Raw genomic sequence first — 20771 nt, 5'->3', positions numbered from 1 at the left:
GTTCGGAGTCCTGTGTGGTTCAACAGCAAACCTGTAGGCCACCCAGTACACCCCAGCACAGGGTCTGCCTCTGAAATCCCGTCCATGTTCTGGTATTTGGCTGCGGGGGAACAAAGGATGTAGCTCTCAGCAACATAGCTCCCCCCCCCACTCCCCGTGGGAAGACAGCCCACAGGGGAAAGGATAGAGGTTGGGGGCTATACCAGGAATGCTCCACATTGGGGGAGGGGGAAACATGCTTTGCTTTGAGGAGCTCACATGGAGTTGGGGTGTCTGGAGAAAAGGTAGGCAATAATCCCAGTATTCTAGGATGGGTACAGGGAAGGCTCCCTGAGGACCAGGCAGGTGTTGTCTGTCCTGGAAGGACAGACAGTGCTCTCTGTCTGTCTGCTCATTGCCTTCCATCCTTTTGCAGTGGCTGTGTTACTCCTGAGCTCCTCTGTGACCTCATGAAGAAGGGAGGCCTGCCATGATAGAAGGGGAGTCGGATTTAAGTCCTGGGCTCATGACGGCCATGCTCGTTGGGGGTCTTCAGGCAGGGGCTCTGCTGTTTTGGAATCAGAATCCTGAGGCTAAGCCTGGACCTTCCTCTTACCCTAGTCCCGACTGAGGCAGATGTGAAGTGCAGAAAGATCTGTGATTTCTCAGACGGGTGCCCCAGGCCACCACTTCACTATAGTGGAATGAGTCCTGTGAGGGAAAGGGGCTATCTGGGAGTGGCTGAGCCGGAGGCTCGTGCCAGACTGTCTGCCTTAATTGCTCGATAAGGATGCATCTGCTCTCTGGTTGACGCAGTCGTCTTGGGGCTTCTAATGGAGGTTTTCACTTCTTGTTTTATAATTTTTTTTAAAATTGTTCCAGCTTCAAGCTTCAAATTTCCATGAAGTCATTGGAGCCTGGCTGGCAGCTCCCCCACTCCTGTGGCTGGCTCGCTGACTGGGAGAGGGGCCCTCCTCACACCCCCACCACAGCGAGAACTGAGTAGAGCTGAGGGCCCAGCCTTAGCTAGCTAGCCCTCTGCCGCTACCCTACCGCCTCTGCCGAGCAGGAAGTGGTGGGTCCCAGATGTGACTCACTCTTATTAGGTAGCCGGTGGAGGAAGCCTTCCCATGAGTGAGACTGAACGCCTCTGGAGCCAGGGTATCAAAGTCCCAGCCACCTCCCCGCAGGCACGGAGCTTGGCTGGGCGGCTTCAGTGCCTCGGAAGAGTCAGGTAAAGTGTGATTCCAGTGAGGGATGGCGCCTATTCTTTGGCCTGGGCCTGGGGGGGCCAGCAGAACAGGCCTTGGGATCCAGGCTCGTGGGAAGGAGGTGAACCCAAAGCCTGGTTACTGGTGGGCTGTGTCGGCTGGTGGGAAAAGGGGGGGTCCTCAGCTTTTTGGGCAGGCAGCTAGGAGGGCGGCTCCTCAGTAGGGAACCCAGACAACTTGGCCCTGGCTTTTCTCAGCTTGTCGAAAAACGGTGCTGGCAGGGTCTTTGGCAACGATGCTGTTCTGTTGGCTGTTACCTGGAATCCTGGGAACTGCCTGCTCTTAGATGCCCATGGTTCTTCCAGGAGTGTGATTTTTATTTTATTTTATCTATTTTATTTTTTATTTTTTACATTTACAAGTACATCTTGCTTTTCTCACAGAAAATAAAATTATCAATAAAACGTATTAAACAAAGCGACAAAAAATAATTCTGAATGTAGAGCCTGGGATATAGATCTGAGGCACTGGATTCCATCCACAGCGCCAAAAATAAAAGAGAAAACAATTTAAAAGCATCTTCTGAAAGTGATACACACTTAAGAGACAGAAACCCAAGATGTCTAGGAAGAAGGGAACTTTTCCTTTCCCTCCCTCTCTCTGTCTCAAGGCCCCAGGTGGGCCAACTAGAGGGGGAACCATGTACACAGCAGAGGACGGAACAGGTGCCCCTTCTTGTTCAGGGGCAGGCACAGGCACCATTCTCCCCGGCCAGCCTCTGAGAGAGGGTGGCATGTTGTCTGAATTTGGGGTCAAGACAGAATTCAAAGGCTTGGACTGGAGGCAAAAGTATAGGGTCTGCCTAGAAGGCCCTACATCACCCAGAGCCCTCGGCAGCTCACAGCTATAGATACACAGGTGATACGAGGCGTGGTGTAGACCCATGGGCCACAGGGTGTGAACCGTTTATCGTTGCTTGGGAGATCTCAGCCTGTGTGCAGATAAACACATTTAAGATTTAAGTATTTAATGTTTGAGTGACTTGGGGGTGGGGGGAATAAAACCCGTAGAAAGATACTGAATCTGGCGTGAGATGTGTTATTGTCTTGGAGAGCGGAGACCGCAGTGGTGAGGGCTGGGTTTCAGAGGAAGTCTGAAACAAGGCACGCTTGCAGGAAGTTCAGCTTGGAGGTCTCTTCATCTCTATGGTGTGCCATGTGCTCTGGGCTCCCTGTACCAGGTGTCTGTGTTGGGAGGGAAGGCAGGAAGGTTGCAAGGCCACACCATGAGAGTTGGAAGCAGTTTTGAAAGGTCTCCGTGTTAGGACTTAGCCCTAGGGCTCTAGGGAATGGAGGTAGGGGAAGGGGAAGGCAGCAGTGACAGACAAAGGCCTCTCTGGGAAGGAAGACAGCGGCCAGCTTGATGGTGTCTGAAGGACATGTGAGCACCCTCACAGTTCGACTACTTCTTTGCCCACATGGTCAAAGTCCTCCACCGCCCAGTTTACGGAAGAATCAGAGGCTGGGGTGTGTGTTCTCTTAGATCAAGTCTCCCTCCTGTGCCCACCTGTTCGCTACAAGGGTAGTGGGTCACCATGCTGGAGTGTGGGGGTGGGGTCAGAATACCCAGTTTCTTCTGGTAAGGTACAGGGTCAAAGGAGAGAACTGTTTTGGACGAGTGGGGGAACTAACAGTGGTGAGCTTCCTCAAAGAGAGGTGCCTACACATAGTGTGACTGCTGTCTTTGGATTCATTGTGAGATGGCTGGGTGACATGGGACTTTCTGTATGCCTGACCACCTGAGTCCTTAGCTGGGTCAAGCCTTCTTGAACCATACGGTTGTGTCTAACCCCAGCAGAGAGGTGCACTGGGACAGTGGGACAGTGTGTCCTTGCTACCCCACCATTGCTTGGGTCATCCTGAGTGACGGGGTGGTCTGTCTGACCCTTGATGTGGCCTCTTATTCCTCCAGCTCAGGAGGACAAAACTGTGGGGTCCTTCAGACTAAGCAAAAAGCCTCTCTGTCCCCTCAATGGGCACAAGGTGGTGCTTAGCCCAGCTGGAGAATGAACTTGATTTTCCTGAGAGGAGACAGAGGGGTCACCGAGGGCTCATGTCACAACAGCCCTGATCAAGCCTTTCAGGCCTCTCTCAGGAAGGAAGCACTCACTGAACTAGACAGGCCTGTAGAGAACCAGAGCTGGGAGAGAATTCTATCTGCAAGTCGGCCACATCTGATCAGTGGCCAGAGGAAGAGGTCACCTGGGGTCATCAGCTCCCCACCTCCACCCTGTTCCATTATAGCAGAACTCTACTATACCTCACTGTATAGGACCAGCAAAGAGTGGAGCCTGTTTCTGTGTCTGTGAAATGGTTTGCTGTTGGTCTTTGGTGCCTCCAGAATGCTGGTGTTGTCATATCACAAGGGTCCCCTCTGCCTTGGGTGGGCGATAGGCAATGAGGGTAGGCAGGGCTGGTGGGCAGCTCTGGGACAGTGTGTGTCTCTTGCTGATCTCTTTCCCTTTCTTCCTCCGTTTTCTCATCTGTAAGATGGAGCTGATGTACCCCAGAGGTAAATATGAACTTCCCATACCCGCTCTGATTGACAGACGGCTTGGAGAGCATCAGCTTCCACTGTAGTTTGGGGGAGGGCTGGTCCTTGGGCTCTGCTCTTGTCCTTTGGCCTTCTGCCCTGACACCCTGGGGGGTGGCACAGCACTTCCGGCTAGCCACAGGCATCCGGCTAGACCTGCTGCTGCTCCGGATTTCATCATTGCGTCATGGCTGGCCGTCACCAATCTTGGTTCAGACCCACCCTGGCTGAAGAGTCTGCTGGTCCTGGGGCCCTCTGCTAGGTGGACTAGGTGGTGGGTGGAATGGGAAGCAGCCTGGTCTTGAGCTCCATTTCCTTAGCTGGCCTTCTTCTTCAGGGATACCTAGAACAGAGCTTTCTTGCTGCCATCTGCTGTCCTTGCAGGATGTGTGTAGTGGCCTGGGTGTTGGTTTGGCCCAGGTCCTGTGCTCGGCACAGGATGGGGATGGCCAGCCTGGACTCAGTAGGAGGTCCACAGTATTGAGACCTCTAACCGTGTAAGATTAGTTTCTCCTCTGTAGAGGTCAGTTGTGATCCCTGTCAGCTTCCCAGGTCGCCCTGTCCCCTTATCTACTCTTGGCCAGCCCCCTGACTTGCTCACAGCACTGGCTTGGCATTCTCTGGGTGCTGGCCTGCTCTGCCCACCCGTGCAGTCCCCACACTACACTACTGCACTTAACCTGGTTGGCATTCCTTTGAGAGGACCCTTTTCAGGAGCACTGGGGTTCGCCAGGAAGACAGCTCCATGTGTCTGCCCTAAGTCCATCCACGTGGCGGCTGCCTCCTGCTTTTGGCTCTGTGGTCAACTTCTTTTTCTGTTGCAGGTTCCTGTGGTCACTAGACATCTTCTTTCTTATGTCCTCTCCTAATGCCTCTGTGCCCATTCCTGTCCCTCACCCCCATCCAGGTCTGGCCACTAGAAGGAATTCCCTGCCTCTTTGAAATCTTGGCTATTGTATGCTGTGCTTTCTTTTCTGATCCCCTAGGGCCACCTTCTTTGCTTTCTCCCTGGACATCAGCACCCAGCTGGTCCTTACAGACTGGCCATGGCCCTGGGACAGAGGCCTGGCACCTGGAAGGAAGGAGCTTCTGCCCCCTTTGCCTGATGGCAGGCTGGGATCTGGGGAGCACGATTCTCCCTGAAGGGACGGAAGGATTCCGGTGATGCTTCTAGAGCCTTGAGTCTGGATCGTCATCTGGTTCACAGTGTCTTATTTGAGGCCCTTGTCTTCCAGAGCCACAGACTAGCTACCTATCTTAGAAGTGGCTTAGTCTCATGTCCCGAGCTCAGACGACTTACGTCAGTGCTGACTTAGTCAGCTTCCCAGGCTGAGAAGGGAGACGCACAGGATTCTGGAGCACAGGTGGGACAACCTAGGGCTACTGGGCTCTGCAGCAACCAGGCCAACATGAATTTTCCCGATGAGCGCTGTGGAGGAGGGGAGATGCAGCTCTGTCCATACACATAGCTCTCACTCAGCAAGGAGAATACAGATTGGAACGGACCCATCCGGTGGACATGTCTGTCTCTCTCCGTTTTCTGTTTGTTTGATTATTATTTATTCACTTTACATCCCAATCACAGCCCCCCTCCTCTATCCCCAATCCCACCTTTAGACATCCCTCCTCCCTTGTCCCCTCCCCTTCTCCTCAGAAAAGGGGAGCCCCCTCTTGGGTACCACCATTTTCTAAGAATGTCACTTTGTCCTTTGGGCTTCAATCTTTTCATTTCTGTAGCAGGCTGGCTGACCCTGCTAACAATCACAAGGGACTGGCACAGGCAGCCCTCCCCTGCTTCCCACATGGTCTCCAGGACCCCATCTGGCTGGGAAGGCGCTCTTTGAAGTGGGCTGGAGGTGCTGCTTTAAAGGGCCCTGACTGATGGAAGGCAGCCTTTTTTGAAATGCCTAGACTCCCTGGAGCCATCACTCCGCCCTGGGGAGGTGCATGGGGATGCCAAGGGGCCCTGGAGGCAGAATGGCATGGCTGCATCCTTTCCCAGGCCTGCCAGGGGAATCAGAGAGAGGAGCTGCTTGGGTGTGGGCAGGGGCTGTCAGGCAGTGAGATGGATACCTCTGGGGAGAAATTCCTGGTCCTTGTATGTCAAGGTTGCTTAGGCTGCAAACCTCATGTTTAGAGTAGGCTGGCGTGACCCTTTGGGGTGATGGTGCTGCCTTTTATATGAAGCCCCTAATAGTTAGGTACCACTACTGGTTCATTCTTTGTGTCTGGAGACTGAAGCCCAGAGAGGTTACTAAATGTGGCTAGGCCACACAGCACATTAGGCCCCGTGTTTGAGCTCAGAACTTGCACTCTGAACCGCTAGGCTCTGCCGTTTTGCCGTTGTGAGCACATGTTACACTTTGTCCACCCTCCCATTTCCTTTCCTCCTTTAGTAAGTCGGTCACGTGGCTTCCCTGTCCCCACATGTGTTACATAGGAACCCTGTGCTCTTTTGCTGCTTGTGGGTTCAGCACCTTACCCTGGTGTAGGGCAAGAGTTCAGGGAGGGACTGGTGACGGGGCTGCCTGGCTGCAGGGTGGACCCCTCCGTTCTTTTAGCACTTGTAGGCTTAGAAGGTGGCCTTGTGGAGGTCAGATGGGACCTCATGCTTGGGCCTGCCCACACTGCCACTGAGTGCTAGCTCTCTTGCAGTGTGGAGTAGGACTCCCATGCCTGCTTTACAAGATGCTGAGCAGTGTTTAGCCTTTGAGGAGGTACCCCGTACCCCCACCCTCGAAGCAACAGGCCAGGGCAACCCTGGGGAAGCCAGCTGGGAGGGAGCAAGTGGTCTTCCTGGAGGAGTTGGCTCACCAGGGTAGGAGCTGGCCGAGTGGATGTGCTATGAGTTGGGTGATGGGCAGCATTTTCGGGACACTAAGACCCAGTGATGAAAGGGCGGGCCTTATTTGGGGAAGCAAAATCAGTCAAAACCGACAGGCACCAGGAAGACCCAAGAAGTTGTTTGAGAGAGTTTTGGGCTGGGGTAAGCGAAGTGGGGTGCGGTTCTTCATGTTCTGGCCAGGTACAGGCTCCCTGGAAGATTGTCCTCAGGGGAGGCCACAGTTTAGGGAGCAGGATGTGCTGGGACAAAGGCTCCATGTGTGAGTCTTTAGTGTTCAGCCTACAGCCCAGCTCTGGAAGGCTGGAGTTTGGGAAGACCAGAGGAGGGTACCCAGGCTTGAGGTAGCTGTGGGAAGGGCCTCTGAGTCCATGGGTGGGTGTGGCTCTGAAAGTCAGGCTGTGGTTGAAGGGACACAGAGGTTGCTTTCCCTGAAGGCTAGTTCTTCAGGCTCTCAGGCCTGCCCCTCCCCCATTATGAACAGGTCCTGTTGGCCTTATAGGGTTCTCAGGAAGCCTGGGAAGAGTCTTTCAGGACCTTGGGCTAGAGAGGCCTACAGCTGTTGCTCACTGTGTGGGCTGTTGGGGCTTCTGAGGTGGGTAGTAGCCTCAGGGTTGCTGTTGAGGGACCGAGACCTTGCTGGATTCCTTATGAGGTCTACTGGGTTCTGGTGGGGCAGGCAGACTTCTACCTGTTAGTCCTTTGCTTGGAAAAGCAGGATGGCTCGGGAACCCTGGAGTGACCAGGCCAGGAGAGGGTGAGGAAATGCCTGCTCTGTGGAGCTGTGAGGAAGGAGGTAGAGATGAACTGGTTTTTTGAATTTTGTTCCCTGCCCAGTGTGGCCTGGAAACTGAGGCACATGGTCACATGGTCACAGCCTGGCACTGGGAGCCATCTTCTTGCTTCCTTTCCCCAGGGAAGAAGGTGTCTCTACCTGGAAGCTTCCAGGGGGCAGCTGTGGAGCTCACAAGAGCCACAGGGCCCAGGCCTATACTCTGGACCTCATGTCTCCCCACCATCCAAGAGGGCAAGGTCAGGTTGGTCCCTGTTAGGTCTCTCCACCCTGGAAGTGGGTCCCCTGACTGCCAGAAAGGGGTGGGAGCTGCCACCATGGCCTGGGGAGACTTCCTGGGGGAGGAGTTCTAAGCTGGGTTGGCGTGATTCCAAAGCTAGCATTTCCTAAAGGAAGTTCATTAGCGCAGTGCAGAGAGAGGCCCCTTAACCACAGCTCTTTTTTTTTGCCCTGTAAGACAGAGGTTCTCAACCTGTGGGTCACGACCTTTTTGGCAAGCCTCTATCTGTAAAAACATTTTTTTTTTAAAGATTTATTTATTTATTATATATGAATACACTGTAGCTGTCTTCGGACACACCAGAAGAGGGCATCAGATCTCATTACAGATGGTTGTGAGCCACCATGTGGTTGCTGGGATTTGAACTCAGGACCTCTGGAAGTGCAGTCAGTGCTCTTAACCACTGAGCCATCTCTCCAGCCCCCCTGTAAAAACATTTACATTATGATTCATAGCAGCAGCAAAATTACAGTCATGAAGTAGCAATGAAAATACCTTTTTATGGTCGGGGGTCACCACGACGGCATGCAGAACTGATTTAAAGGGTTTCAGCATTAGAAGGGTTGAGGCCCACTGCTGTCGGATGCTGACTTGTTCATGTGTATAGGGGCTTTAAAGGGAAGAGGAGAGACGACTCAGCACTGCCCGTGATAAAGCCCTGTGGATGTGTTCCTAGCTTTCCGTGGCTAGCATCAAGGAATGCAGGTGAAAAGGTAAGAATGAACCTGGGGTCTAGAGAGATGGCTCAGTGCTTAAGAACACTTGTTGGCTCCTGCAGAGGACCTGCATTTGATTCTCAGCACCCACCTGGTGGTTCACAACCATCCATAACTCCAGTTCTGGAAGATCTGACCCCTGACCTCTGAAGGTACCACATGCCCATGGTGCACATGCGTATATATTCAGGCAAAACACACCCATAAAATAATATTAATTAATTGAGGTTAGGGATGGAGAGATGGCTCAGATGGTAAAGGGCACTGGCTGTTCTTCCAGAGGACCCAGGTTCAATTTCCAGCAGCCACCTGGCATCTCAAAAGTCCAGTTCCAGGAGATCAGGTGCCCTTTTCTGGCCTCCTCAGGCCAGGCATACATATGGTGATGCACATACCACAGGAAGGCCAAACACCCATACACGTCAAGTGAAAAATAAAATTAAAAAATAAATTAATAGATCGGGGGTAGGGGGGGAGAATATTAGCCTGGACCTTGGGAGTGAGGCAGGCCTGAATTTGAATCTGAGCCATTCCAGGCAGCTTTGGCTGTAGGCTAAGATAGCAGAGGTGTGTGCCAAGGCTAGCAGTAGCTTCTGGAGAGCTAACCTGTTACCCACACTGGAGGCTATGAGGAAGGCAGACCACTTTTTCTCCTGGTCATGTCCAGAGGCTGTAGAGCACTTCCTGTCTCTTCCTGTCAGCAAGCCTGGGGTGTAGGGCAGTGTCAGCACTTTCTGGGATGTCAGATGCCGGCTCCTCCTGCTTGCACCAGCATTCTCACCTCAGCCTGGTCTGCCATCACTGTATAGCTACTTCCTCTGGGTCCAGCTGGACTTGACCTAAGATATCAGCTCTACTGCTGCCTTGTACCCTTAAAGGCATTGTGAGGAGGTGTTGCCTGCTCTGTCCTCTCCAGGAGCCAGGCCACTGAAGTGGTGGACTTCATCCCTCTGGTACTTTTCGTTGGTGTAGTAACAGAGTCATGTAGATGTCCTCAGTCGGTGCCAGATGCTGGCTCAACACCTTGTCTGCATGCCTGCATGGACCTCTCTCAAAGCCTTGTGGTCAGACTGTTCTTCTTCTCCATTTCCAAAAGGGGAAACTGAGGCACGGAGCAGTCATGCAGCTGTATGTGATAGAGCCAGGAGTCACTTTTTCTATTAAGACTTTTAAACTGCACAGGCAATATGACAATAGAAAGAGAAGGTAAGATGGAGAATTGAGACTTAGCCAATAGGACCAGAGAAGATTTTGGGGGGCAGGTGGGGTTGGGGGGAGTGTGTTTTGGTTTAGTCTGTATCTACCATCCATGACATTGGCCTTGTGGAGTTTTCCCAGGAAGCAGTGCACACCATGGCATCTGCATGTATTTTCCCACAAAGATGTGTTGTACCAGCCCTGAGTAGAGACACCCTTTGAGGGATTTGCTGTCACCAACCATGGGACACGGAGTCTTGTATGGGTCCCGCACACATGCAAGAGTATGTACACAATCAATTATGGCAGTAGATTTGCTCCGTCTAAGGTGCCTGTGTGTACTGACAGACATCCTGCCAGGAGTGAGTGTGGGGCCCATCTCACAGACTTTATGAAGTAAGCTCATCTTTTTTTTTTTTTAATTTATTTTTTTATTTCCCATCCTTATGGAAAAATTAGGGCACCGAAAGCACGGAGGAATCAATCTTGTTTTCTAGAAAAGCTGGTCTTTGCGACCTGTCCCTTAAAGCTTCCTTTCTCTTGACTTTTGTTCAGTCCAAATGCAAGAGTTCCTCATCTTTGTTAATGATGCCGTTGTAACTGCTTGCTAGTAAGCTCCAAGCACGCAATGTCACTCTGATGCTGTCCTCTTAGTGTCGGGAACACTGAGAAGTCTCTGTAAGTCAGTTTCTAGGTGACTGGTCTTGGTTATTCAAACACAATTTTGCTTAATGGATTTGAGTGAGTGCTAGTTGGCTCTACCCCACTCAGTACTGCAGACCCAACCTCTGGCATGTCCGCTGTCCGAGCACTCTGATCCCTAGTGTCCTTGACTCCCCTAGGAGGCCTGATTTAATTACCACCCCAACCCCTCAAGGCTTCTGTCGCCCCATCCCCTGTGTGCCACAGATGGCATCCATACACCTCCAGGGTTCCTCCCATTCCATTTTACCATAGGCTGACATATCTCTAACACCGACACGTGGGGTTAGGACAAAGGACAGGACCTACTGAGCAAGGATCACTCGGACCAGCCTTACCTAGGCCTCTTAAGTCCTGGGCACCCCATCTGCTCTCAACTCCCAAAGTCTCGTGTAGAAGGCTGGTCTGAGCCTGTAGCTAGTGGTTTAAAGGGCCCTCGGTGAAGGGCAGGCGGCCCCAGTTACACACTAGCAATGTGCTATGGCACCACAGCTTAACCCCAGAAGTGTGCTCATTTTTGCCAATTAGTCAGGTAAAATAGTTTTTCGTGGTAGTTTTAACTTGCATTTCTGATACGTAGTATAGGTGATGTCATATTTTTTCCAAATGTGAAAAAGCTTTTAGAGTTGGCTTTTCTCTGTCCTTCCTGTTTGTAATCTCGCCTCGCTCTTAGTCCTTGTAATTTGAAGATGTTCCTCATATATGAAGGGGACTAGCTCCCAGTGATATGAGGTGCACATGTATTTCCCCCCATGTGTGGCTATTCTGTTGATTATCCTTTTAGTACAGTTTGTTTTTTTGGTTTTTTTTTTTTTTTGATCAAGTAGTAAATTTTGTTTATCTAAACGATTGAATCTGTCAGTCTTTATCTTTATGACTCTAGAGTTTTAATCAGGTTAAGAAGGCCTTAGCCAGCCTGGTGGTGGTGGTGCATGTCTTTAATCTCAGCACTTAGGAGACAGAGGCAGGTGGATCTCTGAATTTGAGGTCAGCCTGGTCTACAGAGTGAGTTCCAGGACACCCCGGGGTATACAAGAAACGCGCGCGTGTCTCTCTCTCTCTCTCTCTCTCTCTCTCTCTCTCTCTCTCTCTCTCTCTCTCTCTCTCTCTGTGTGTGTGTGTGTGTGTGTGTGAGTGTGTGTGTGTGTTGGACAGAGAAAACAAAACAGAAAGAAAGAAGGGCCTTGACTATGCCAGTGTAGACATGGGAGCATGTGGCCTCCTGCACTCCTTAGAACTCATCCTGTGTTGATTGAGACTCTGTCCAGCCCTCTGCCCTCATTAAAGGCTCACAGGCTCGTTTTAACTGCCCTCTAGATTGTTAGGAAACAGAGCTCCTCTCCTTCCTTCCATGCATCACAGGAACTCAGTGTCGGGGAGAGGCCTTGTGCAAAGCACTAGCCAGCAGGCGGCCTCCGGGCTGCTGTGTGGGCTGGACCCGTCAACCAATGAGGTTGCGGAGGCCAGTTAGACCTCCCCTTTCTGTTCTTCCTTATCAAGGGAAAGGGGATCAGAACTCTGTTCTGCGTGGGTGTGAAAGTTTCCATTCTAAAGGGTGGATGACAACGTTTAAAAGAAAGAATCGTGAATTATGGAAGGGTGGGGCCAGGGCCAGGAGGATGCTCAGTGGGTAGAGGGTACCTGTCACCAAGACTGATGAGTTAGGTTTAACCCTGGGATCTGTGTGGTGAAAGATGTTCCCCCAAGTTGTCCTCTGACCTAACAAAGTAAATAAACAAGTATTAAAAAAAAATAGGAAGAGGTGGGAACAAAGTTGATGCTCCTCGGGAAGTCTGGCTGGCCACGTGTCAGTTAGCACGTTGCCTGGCTCCGCCTGTGTGCAGAGTCCCAGCAGACAGGGTGTGGAGAGGCCTGCATCCCTGTCCCTTGGAGCTTGTCTTAGGCAGCTTCTGCTGCCTCTGGCCAGGTGCCTTGCATACAGGTGTTGTTACTGTTTTTGGAGTGTGTGCGAAGGGAATCAGTGAAGGAACAAATGAATGACCAGCAGGGTCATTCATTCCAGGGCGGGGCCACCAGCCCTCACAGATTGATGGACACGTCTGTTGTATGTGCATTTTAACAGAGAAGCTGAGCTGGCTCATTCCTATGATCCCAGTGCTTAGCATTTCTGAGCCTGAGGCAGAAGGATCTGGAGTTTGAAACAGTTTAAGCAACATAGTAAGATCTTGTTACCAACAATCAGCGGGCTGGTGGGATGGTTCAGTGGTTAAGGGCCCTCTGCTGCTCTTCCAGAGGACTGAAGTTTAGTTCCCGGCTCCTACATCTAGTGGCTCCCGGCCACCTGTAACTCCAGTTGCAAGAGACCCGATGCTTTCTTCTGACCTCCACAAGCATCCCAAACCATCCCTGACCCACACAGGCAAAAGAGCGACAAGGGCGTGGGAGAGCCTGAAGAGGCTGGCTCCTGTTTAGCAGTGGGAGAAGGGAGGCTTGCAGTGCCTAGGACCACTTTTTCCCAGCCTGCTCCTGGTTTGTCCTCCGCCTTCAGACTCTTCATCAAGTTAGGTGGCTTCTACCCGAGGCCCAGCAGAGCCCAGGAAAAGCTGAGACCTCACAAGTCTGACATACTGCTTTTTTTGAAAGAGGAGAAATTGAGGCTCAACTTAGGCCAGGGCCTTTCCCAGGGCCACACAGCAAATGGTGTGACTGGTATAACAGGCTGGACCATGGCTGTGGCCCTGGGGCCAGGTGAAGCCAGCCTAGAGGGAACAGGAAGCTAGTTGCCCTGGAGTCTCCAGTGATTGTTCTACCTGGGGCTTGGCAGGCTCTCCTCAGAAGATAGAGGTGGGTGAAAGGCACACTGGAGCCTGGCCCTACCTCACTTACCCTCACTGCTCGGTTTTGGTCCTGAAGGACTTCCTCCATCTAAGTTGGCTCTTAGCATTGGAGTCACACGCTCCTTTGTCCTTGCAAGCTTGGCCTAGCAGGCTTGCAACCTTGTTAGACTCCTTGTCCATCCAGAATTTGAGCAACATTGCCCCTCCAGCAAGTACAGAGCTCCTGAACCCCAACACTTGAGAGCTATGTAGAGCAGCAGGCCACAGGTCCCTCTCTCTACTGAGGGAAGGGCCCTGTGTTCTTGCCTTTAGCTTGATGACTGCTTTCTCCGCGTTGCTCACTCCCAGGCCCTGTATCCCCACCCTGAGCTATTCCAGGCTTACTCTTGCTATTATTTCAAAAGGCTTGCTGGGACCAGTCCTATGTAGGACTGACAGAAAAGCGTATCCTGTCTGGGTCCAGTGAAGAAGCTGGGGTCTGAGCAGCAGATGCTGAGCTGAAGGAAGCATGAAAGCCCTGGTCCCCAGGGCTCTAGGGCCCAACCCAAGCTGGGAAGGGAGGCACAAGGAGAGAGGCCTTAGGATGGGTCACTTGGTCCTGGGATTTCCTGGGTGCCATTGATGCTTCTAGTAGCATGTGCATGAAACTCGGGCTCTTCTGGAAGAGATGGCTTGGTGTGAGACATTCTTAGCAATGAAGAATCTTCTGGTGACGGTGATACTTCCCAGTGGCTCCTCTGAGGCCTGGGAACAGGGTCTGTTGTGGGTGTGGCAAGAGTAGATTGCTAGGCAGGCAGGGTGGAGCCGGGCCCTGGTGGGGCCTCTCTTCCTCACAGGCCTATGGAGGGGCCCTCATGCCTCAAGGCCCCCACTTCCCTTTTCTGAGGACACCAGGGCCCCAAGCCTTCTGCAGCTCCGTTCTTGCTGAGGAAGCTGGACCTGGGTTCCTGTCTAGGTAAGGAAGTGGGGACACAGATGGGTGTTTTAGAACTTGCTGCTACTGTCTTCTATTGGGGGAGTGAGTCTCCCAAGCAGCCTGACAGAACAGCTCTGTGTTAGTCTATGACATCCCAGCCTCCTGTGTCCTGTTGCTGTCTTACTCAGGAACATAGACACCACTAGTCAGGATTGGTGAGGAGGGCAGCGCCCTGCCTGGAGCACAGGAAAAGAATAAGTGTGTGCCTCAGAGGGCTTCCTGAACGAGGCTCCCCTCCTGGATCCTGTTGTTGGTAGGGCAGAGGGAAGCATCTGATGACCTCCACTTAACCCGTACCCCCATTTTTTTTGTTGTTTCTTTTCTTTCTTTTTTTCTTTTTTTTTTTTTTTTTTACCATTGTGTTGTCTTGGGCTTATGGGATAAGGGACAGGAAAGGGGTTGGCATTTTGAGGTGTTATGCATGGGTTTTCTGGTTGTTAGTTCTGTGAGGGAGAGAGGCAGGGTGAGGAATAGAGTGTGTATGGCCTGTGTTCAGATCATAGATTTCTGTCTCAGTAGCTTTGTGGCCATGGCAACGACTGAGCCTCTCTGTCATTCGCTTACCACATACAGGAACTAGGATGAGTAGGCCTACAGGTGAGTTTGCTGAGTTAAGGACAGGGCCTCGCACTGCGCCTGGGGCACTTTGTCTTTTGATTAGGCTGGTGGTCACCAAGCCCCAGAGAGCCACTAATCTGCGCCCTGCCCACAGTGTTGGGTTTTGAGGAGTGTGCAGGGCCATGCTTAGCTTTTTTACATTTAAACTCAGGTCCTTGTGCCTGCATGGTAAATTTTCTTACCCACTGGACCGTTTCCTCAGTCCAGCTTCGGGGACTTTGAGGGAGCCATGGCCAAGAGTTCTCAGTAGCCAGTGAATGCAGTGGCTGGGAGAAGGAGGGATTCTACCAAGGAGCCTTGAACCCTGTCCTGGTGTGGTGTGTCTGGGTCTAACCTTGGAACTGGCTCAGAGTAGAGCCCTGGCCAGGAAAAAACAGCTGCTGCTTCTGGGTTCCTGTTCTCAGCAGGCCAGAGGGAAACTTTGCTTCCAGCTATAGGCCTGTCCAGCTGTTCAGAAGCTGAATGAAAACCTTGGGTGGGCCGAATCCGTGTGCCTGGTGCATCCCACTGTCTGCATCCATCGTGGGCTACTGTTGCCCAGGAAGTGGCCTAATTAAATCCACAAATAAAAGTGTTTACCAGGCCTGATTCCCACGGGCCTGGGGGTGGGGTGGAGGCTCTTGTTGCAGCTCCTCAACCTGGCACTGTGCTTGGAGAGACCGGTCATGTCTGGGAGCAGATGAAGGCTATGCCTGTGCAGAGATTGGCCTGGCTTTGCTTAGAGGAGTGTCTCTGGAGACCTGTCTTGGTCATTGGTGTCTGGGGCTTTTCCCAGCCCACTGGTGTTTGGCTCAGCCATCCCAGCCCACTGGTGTTTGGCACTGAGCCAGAGGGTCAGGCAAGACTGCTGTTTGTGTGCTTGTGGCATTGGTTTAGTCCCCTAGAGTGGCAGTGGAGAAGCCTGGGCCCGGGAGCTGGGGTTTGAATCCCAGTCCTTCTGGCACGCACCTCCAGCTTGGTGATCTCAGGGAAGCTGCCGTGCCACTCTGGGCTCAGCTCAGCATTTGTTCGGAGATGGTGTGAATGTGTGGGCCATTTCTTGAAAGCTTCTTTAGGCTGCCCTGGCTGGGCATGACTCAGGGATGGGCCTCGACCTGTTCTGCAGTCCACAGCACAGTACTGGGCACAGACAGCTGGTGCTTAGTTAGCACTTCCTGTAGATTTGAGGCTGGCTTGCCCAGATATTGAAGAGTTCATGTTAACAGACCTGAACCGCCAGCCTGTAGGAGACAGTATTCTAGATAGCAATCTGCAGTGTGCCTATTTGGGAGGCCCTTGGGAAGCCTCGGCTCGTGTTTAGGACCCCTGGCTAGACTGGTGCCTATGGACAGCTGTTTGGGCATGGGAGCCTCCCAGCTGCCTTAGACATAGGCTTTTCCCACTCTGTGTCTGGGCCTGTGCTATAAAGGGAGGGAGAGAGCTGGAGGAGTGCCCAGGGCCCTCGCAGCAGTGGGCGCTGAGCAGGGTCTCCGGGGCCCTGGGCTTGAAGCCGCCGAGGACTTTGTTCTCTCCTGGACACCTTGCTTTGAAGACTGGCTGCTGGCCGTTTGTGCCTTTGTGACCTCCCTGAATCTTCCCACGTCCAGCAGCCTGCCCACCCTCTTCCCTCCATCCTGTTATCCCAAATCTGAGTCACACCAACCAGGTCAGATGCCTGGTACAAGATGGCTCTTCTCTGTGAGGCTTCTGTGGGAAGGGAGCAGCTGTCTCCAGGGAGAATCTGTGTGTGGTCGCTCTGCGTTAAAGTAATTTCTCCTCTAGGAGGTCGGGAGGCGAGGAGTTATCCTGTGGATTAGTCAGGAGTCTCTAGAACAGAGATTCTCAACCTGTGGGGCACGATCCCTTGGGGTTGGATGTCCCTTTCATAGGGGGTCACATATCAGATATTCTGCATATCAGACATTTACATTACGATTCATAACAGTAGCAAAATTACAGTTATGAAGTAGCAACAAGATGGAGAAATATATTAAAGGGTTGCAGTGTTTGGAAGGTTGAGAACCGCTGCCTCAGAGGAATAGAACTGACTCGAAAAAACATAGATATATGTATGATTTATTAGAATGGCTTACAGGCTGTGGTCCAGCTGTCCAACATGGCTGGTTACCAGTAGAAAGTCCAAGAATCCAGTTGTTCAATCCATGATGCTGAATGTCTCAATTGGTCTTCAGTATATGCTAGAATCCTGAGGAAGCAGGCGAAACAGCTGTCCATAGGCACCAATCTAGCCAGGGGTCCTAAACACGGGCCCAGGCTTCCCAAGGGCCTCCAAAGTAGGCACACTGCAGATTGCTATCTAGAATACCATCTCTTACAGGCTGGCGGTTCAGGTCTGTTAACATGAACTCTTCTATATCTGGGCAATGTCAGTGAAGAAATGGATTTGTCAGTGAGAGCAAGTAGGCAGAGACCAGAGCTTCCTTTGTCCCTGTCCTATATATGTGTCAGAAGATGTGTCCCAGACTCAAAAGATCCCCATCTCAAAATCTTCCCACCTCAAAAGAGCCAGATTAGGGGCTGCTCTTCCAAAGGACCTGGGTTCAGTTCCCAGCACCCACATGGTGGCTCATAACTCTCTGTAACTCCAGTTCCAGAGGATCTGACACCCTCACCCAGACATAGATGCAGGCAAAACACCAATGTACATAAAATAAAACTAATCCATTAAGAAATTATTTTTAAAAATCCAGATTAAAGGAGTGTCTTCCCACTTCAGATGATTTAATTAAGACAAATCCATCACAGGTGTACCCAGCTGCTTGGGGTTTAGATAAATCCAGATGTAGTCAAGTTGACAACCAAGAATAGCCATAGCAGCCTGTGCCACAAGCAGGTAGCTTGGGCTGGCACGTCACAGGCTGGCTAAGAAGCCCTTTGGGAATATGCAGTTGTGTTGATGAGTGGATGATGTCAAGCATATCGCTGCTAGCCAGAGTCCACCTGCAGTAAAGGCTGCCTTGTCCATCCCCGAGTCTTCTTTCTTTCTGTCCTATGAGGTAGGTTTTGCAAACTTCATAAATCTGTGTTGATGGGCCAGACATGCTGGCACATACCTGTACTCCCAGCTATACAGGAGGATGAGGCAGGAGGATGTCAGGTTTAAAGACTGCTTGGGTCACAGAATGAGTTAAAGGCTCAGTGATAGAGTGTTTGCCTAGCATATGTGAGGCTCCAGGTTCAACTCCTTGTACCAATAAAACTTCTGTGTCTGTGGGTCCCTTTTAGAAAACAAGCCTGACCGTAGTGGCACACTCCTTTAATCCTGGCACCCGGGAAGCAGAGGCAGGAGGATCTGAGTTTGAGTCCACCCTGGTCTACAGAGTGAGTTCCAGGACAGCCAGGGCTACACAGAGAAACCCTGTCTCAAACAGAAACAAACAGCAAACCTACAAGAAAACTCATCTGGGGCTGGGGAGTTGGCCTAGTGGTTGAGTTACAGCGGTGAGTTTATTTAGTTAAACCACATTGTGCTCTTGGCAGGTCACTCTCCCAGCCACCCACCAGAGCCCTCTGGATTCACGAATGAAAGACACTCACTCACACACACACACACACACACACACACACACACACACGCTTGTGCACAATTAATTTTAACTGCCTTGGCTAGCTCAAATGCTGGGCAGTTCTAATCCCCCCTGTAGCTAGCACACAGTTCTCTCCTGTAATTCCGCCTTAACGCCCTCTAATCTATATTTTACCTTTGCTGCCCTGGCTCCTTCTGAGTGGCTCCCTAGTCTTTGCTGCCCAAGACGCTTCTGGGCAGTCCTTCCAGGGGCCGCATTCCTTCTCACCTAGATTTTGGATGATTTTCCTTCTGCGGCTCAAAATCTGATCCATTTGCCTCCACATCATGGTGACTCCCTCCTTCCTTTCTCCCAAGTCCTAGCTCATGCAACTCTGAAGGTCCTGCCTCAGTCTACCTGCCCAGTCATTGGCTGTTGGCTCTTTATTGCTCGATCAAAACCAAATTGGGGACAAGGCCATTCAGCGTTTGGACATGCAGATTCCTGATTTTGGGGGCTGGATTAATTCAAATTGTCAGAACCAATCCCCAACGAAGAGTACTTGGGGCTCTTACAGAGAGCCTGAGTCCAGTTCCAGTAGCCCATGTTGAGTGGTTCACAACTGCTCTGGGGCATCTGTGGGGCATCTGGCCTCTGTGGGCAACTGTATACATGTGGCATACATACACTCTCACCTGTAATTAAGACTAAAAATAAATCTGAAAAGGAAAACAGTTTCATGTGGATACCTAGTAACCCAATATAATACCTAGTATACGTGTGTGTGTGCGTGTGTGTGTGTGTGTGTGTGTGTGTGTGTATCTCCTAGTATAGGGGCTCTCCCTGTTAGAAGCCAGCAGTGTGGAAGCTGAGCCTGTGGCCCCTTACTGTCTCCAAACCACCTGGATCCTGAGACTTTCCTTAAATCCCAGGCTACCAGGATCTCAGTTTGGGACCCTGTGGATCTGAAGACACAGACTGAGCCCCAGGCATCCAGAGAGTATGCTGTTCACACAGGGACACTGGGAACAGAGCAGAGGTTAGACCAGATCCCATACCATGCTCCTCTGATCTGTCAGGGGGCTCTACTGAAGCTCAGGGAACAAAGGCAGATTGAGCTAGGAGCTTTGTGGAGATCATTAGAGATTGCTAGAAAAAGAAATGCATGTGGTCTAGCCTCATAGCATGCACACGATGGTGGGAAGTCAGTCACCAAAACAGGAAGTGGCTTAGTCAGGCTTTGAGTGGCAGCGTGCTATGCCAGTCTCCAGGGTGATAACAGTACTGTGATCTGTGCCAGCCACTGTAGTAGTCACAAGTTAAGTGCACCTGTGGCCCTTAGAAAGTGACTGTGTGACTAGGGGGTGTGGTGGGAGTTACTTGGACAGGGTTTTGTTATATAGTCCAGGCTGTCCTCAAACTCAGAATCCTCCTGCCTCAGCCTCCTGAGTGCCACTACACTTGACTTCCATAATTCCATTTTTATGACTTGGAATTTACATATTCCCGAGTACTATGTGGAACTGTAGTTCTAGGAAGATCCCACTTGATCCCGCTTTCCCACATGCCAGCCAGCCTAATTTGGTCCAAGACATTAAATATTTTTGGTCTGCTTTGTCTCCACAGATTTGAGGACCTGGAAGTTTCTATCAACTCATCCCAGACACCCTGAAGAGACCAGTGTGAACAGGACCCAGTGGCTGGAGCCAGTGTCACATGCTCATGGAGTCACAGGCTCTGGGTGCCTCTGTCCAGTCCTGCCTGGTACCCTCAGAAAGGATAGAAGCTTAGGCCACATACTAAAGTGTCAGCTGACAGATGTATCTCAGACCGTGGGGCTCCTGAGCAGGCTGCTGTACCAGGCCACTGGGGAGGAGGATGCCAGCCAAGGGGCGCTACTTCCTAAATGAGGGTGATGAAGGCCCCAACCAGGCAGCACTCTATGAGAAGTACCGGCTCACCAGCCAGCATGGGCCACTGCTGCTCTTGCTCCTCCTGGTGGCCGTGGCCACCTGCATTGCACTCATCTGCATCACCTTCAGCCATGAGGTAAGCCCTGGGAAGTGGCACCAAGCCTTCCCGCTCTGATGGGAAAGCTTCGGCATGCTGATGCCTGCCTGGGGCTTCCTCTTCTTCCTTCGTGAACTGCTAGGTGGGTTGAAAACAAGTCCATTTGAATTTGATCTTGAGTCTGGTTGAGTTTAGGGATTATATTAATTATACTAAATAAGTCACTCCCAATTTTCTTTTTCACCATGAAATTCAATCTCTTAAAGATCTGGGTCAGACTGAGTGAGTGGTGGCACATGCATTTAATCCCAGCACTTGGGAGGCAGAGGGGCAGAGGCAGAGAGGCAGAGGGGCAGAGGGGCAGAGGGGCAGAGGGGCAGAGGGGCAGAGGGGCAGAGGAGAGGGGCAGAGGCAGAGGCAGACCAATCTCCATGAGTTTAAGGCCAGCCTGGTCTACAGAGAAACTTTCAGGACAGCCAGGGCTACACAGAGAAACATTGTCTCAAGAAAGAGAGAGAGAGAGAGAGAGAGAGAGAGAGAGAGGGGGGGGG

At 51.6% G+C, this 20771-nt stretch overlaps 1 protein-coding gene and 1 non-coding gene across 5 annotated transcripts in view; one reads left to right on the top strand and one right to left on the bottom strand.

The window, feature by feature from the left end:
* Positions 1–996: 996 nt before the first annotated feature.
* The window catches only part of Adcy7 (adenylate cyclase 7), a 42482-nt gene continuing 22707 nt past the window's right edge, over positions 997–20771 (top strand). The window contains exons 1-3 of one of the 4 annotated variants that reach the window (XM_028755525.1): positions 997–1213; positions 8305–8410; positions 19837–20259. In XM_028755525.1, coding sequence (XP_028611358.1) covers positions 20089–20259 — 171 coding nt within the window. In that variant the 5' untranslated portion in view covers positions 997–1213; positions 8305–8410; positions 19837–20088. Of the gene's footprint in view, positions 1214–6750; positions 6769–7555; positions 7657–8304; positions 8411–19836; positions 20260–20771 lie in introns of those variants that run through there. The other 3 variants (XM_028755526.1, XM_028755527.1, XM_028755528.1) reach the window with 3 other exon arrangements.
* Positions 10722–10823, bottom strand: LOC114610935. Its single transcript, XR_003709758.1, has one exon. It is a non-coding gene; the product is annotated as a small nucleolar RNA SNORA76 (small nucleolar RNA).

The sequence above is a fragment of the Grammomys surdaster genome, unplaced genomic scaffold (genome assembly GCF_004785775.1).
Source record: "Grammomys surdaster isolate TR1022 unplaced genomic scaffold, NIH_TR_1.0 126063, whole genome shotgun sequence".
Lineage (NCBI taxonomy): Eukaryota > Metazoa > Chordata > Mammalia > Rodentia > Muridae > Grammomys > Grammomys surdaster.
This window is presented reverse-complemented; position numbering and strand designations above follow the sequence as displayed.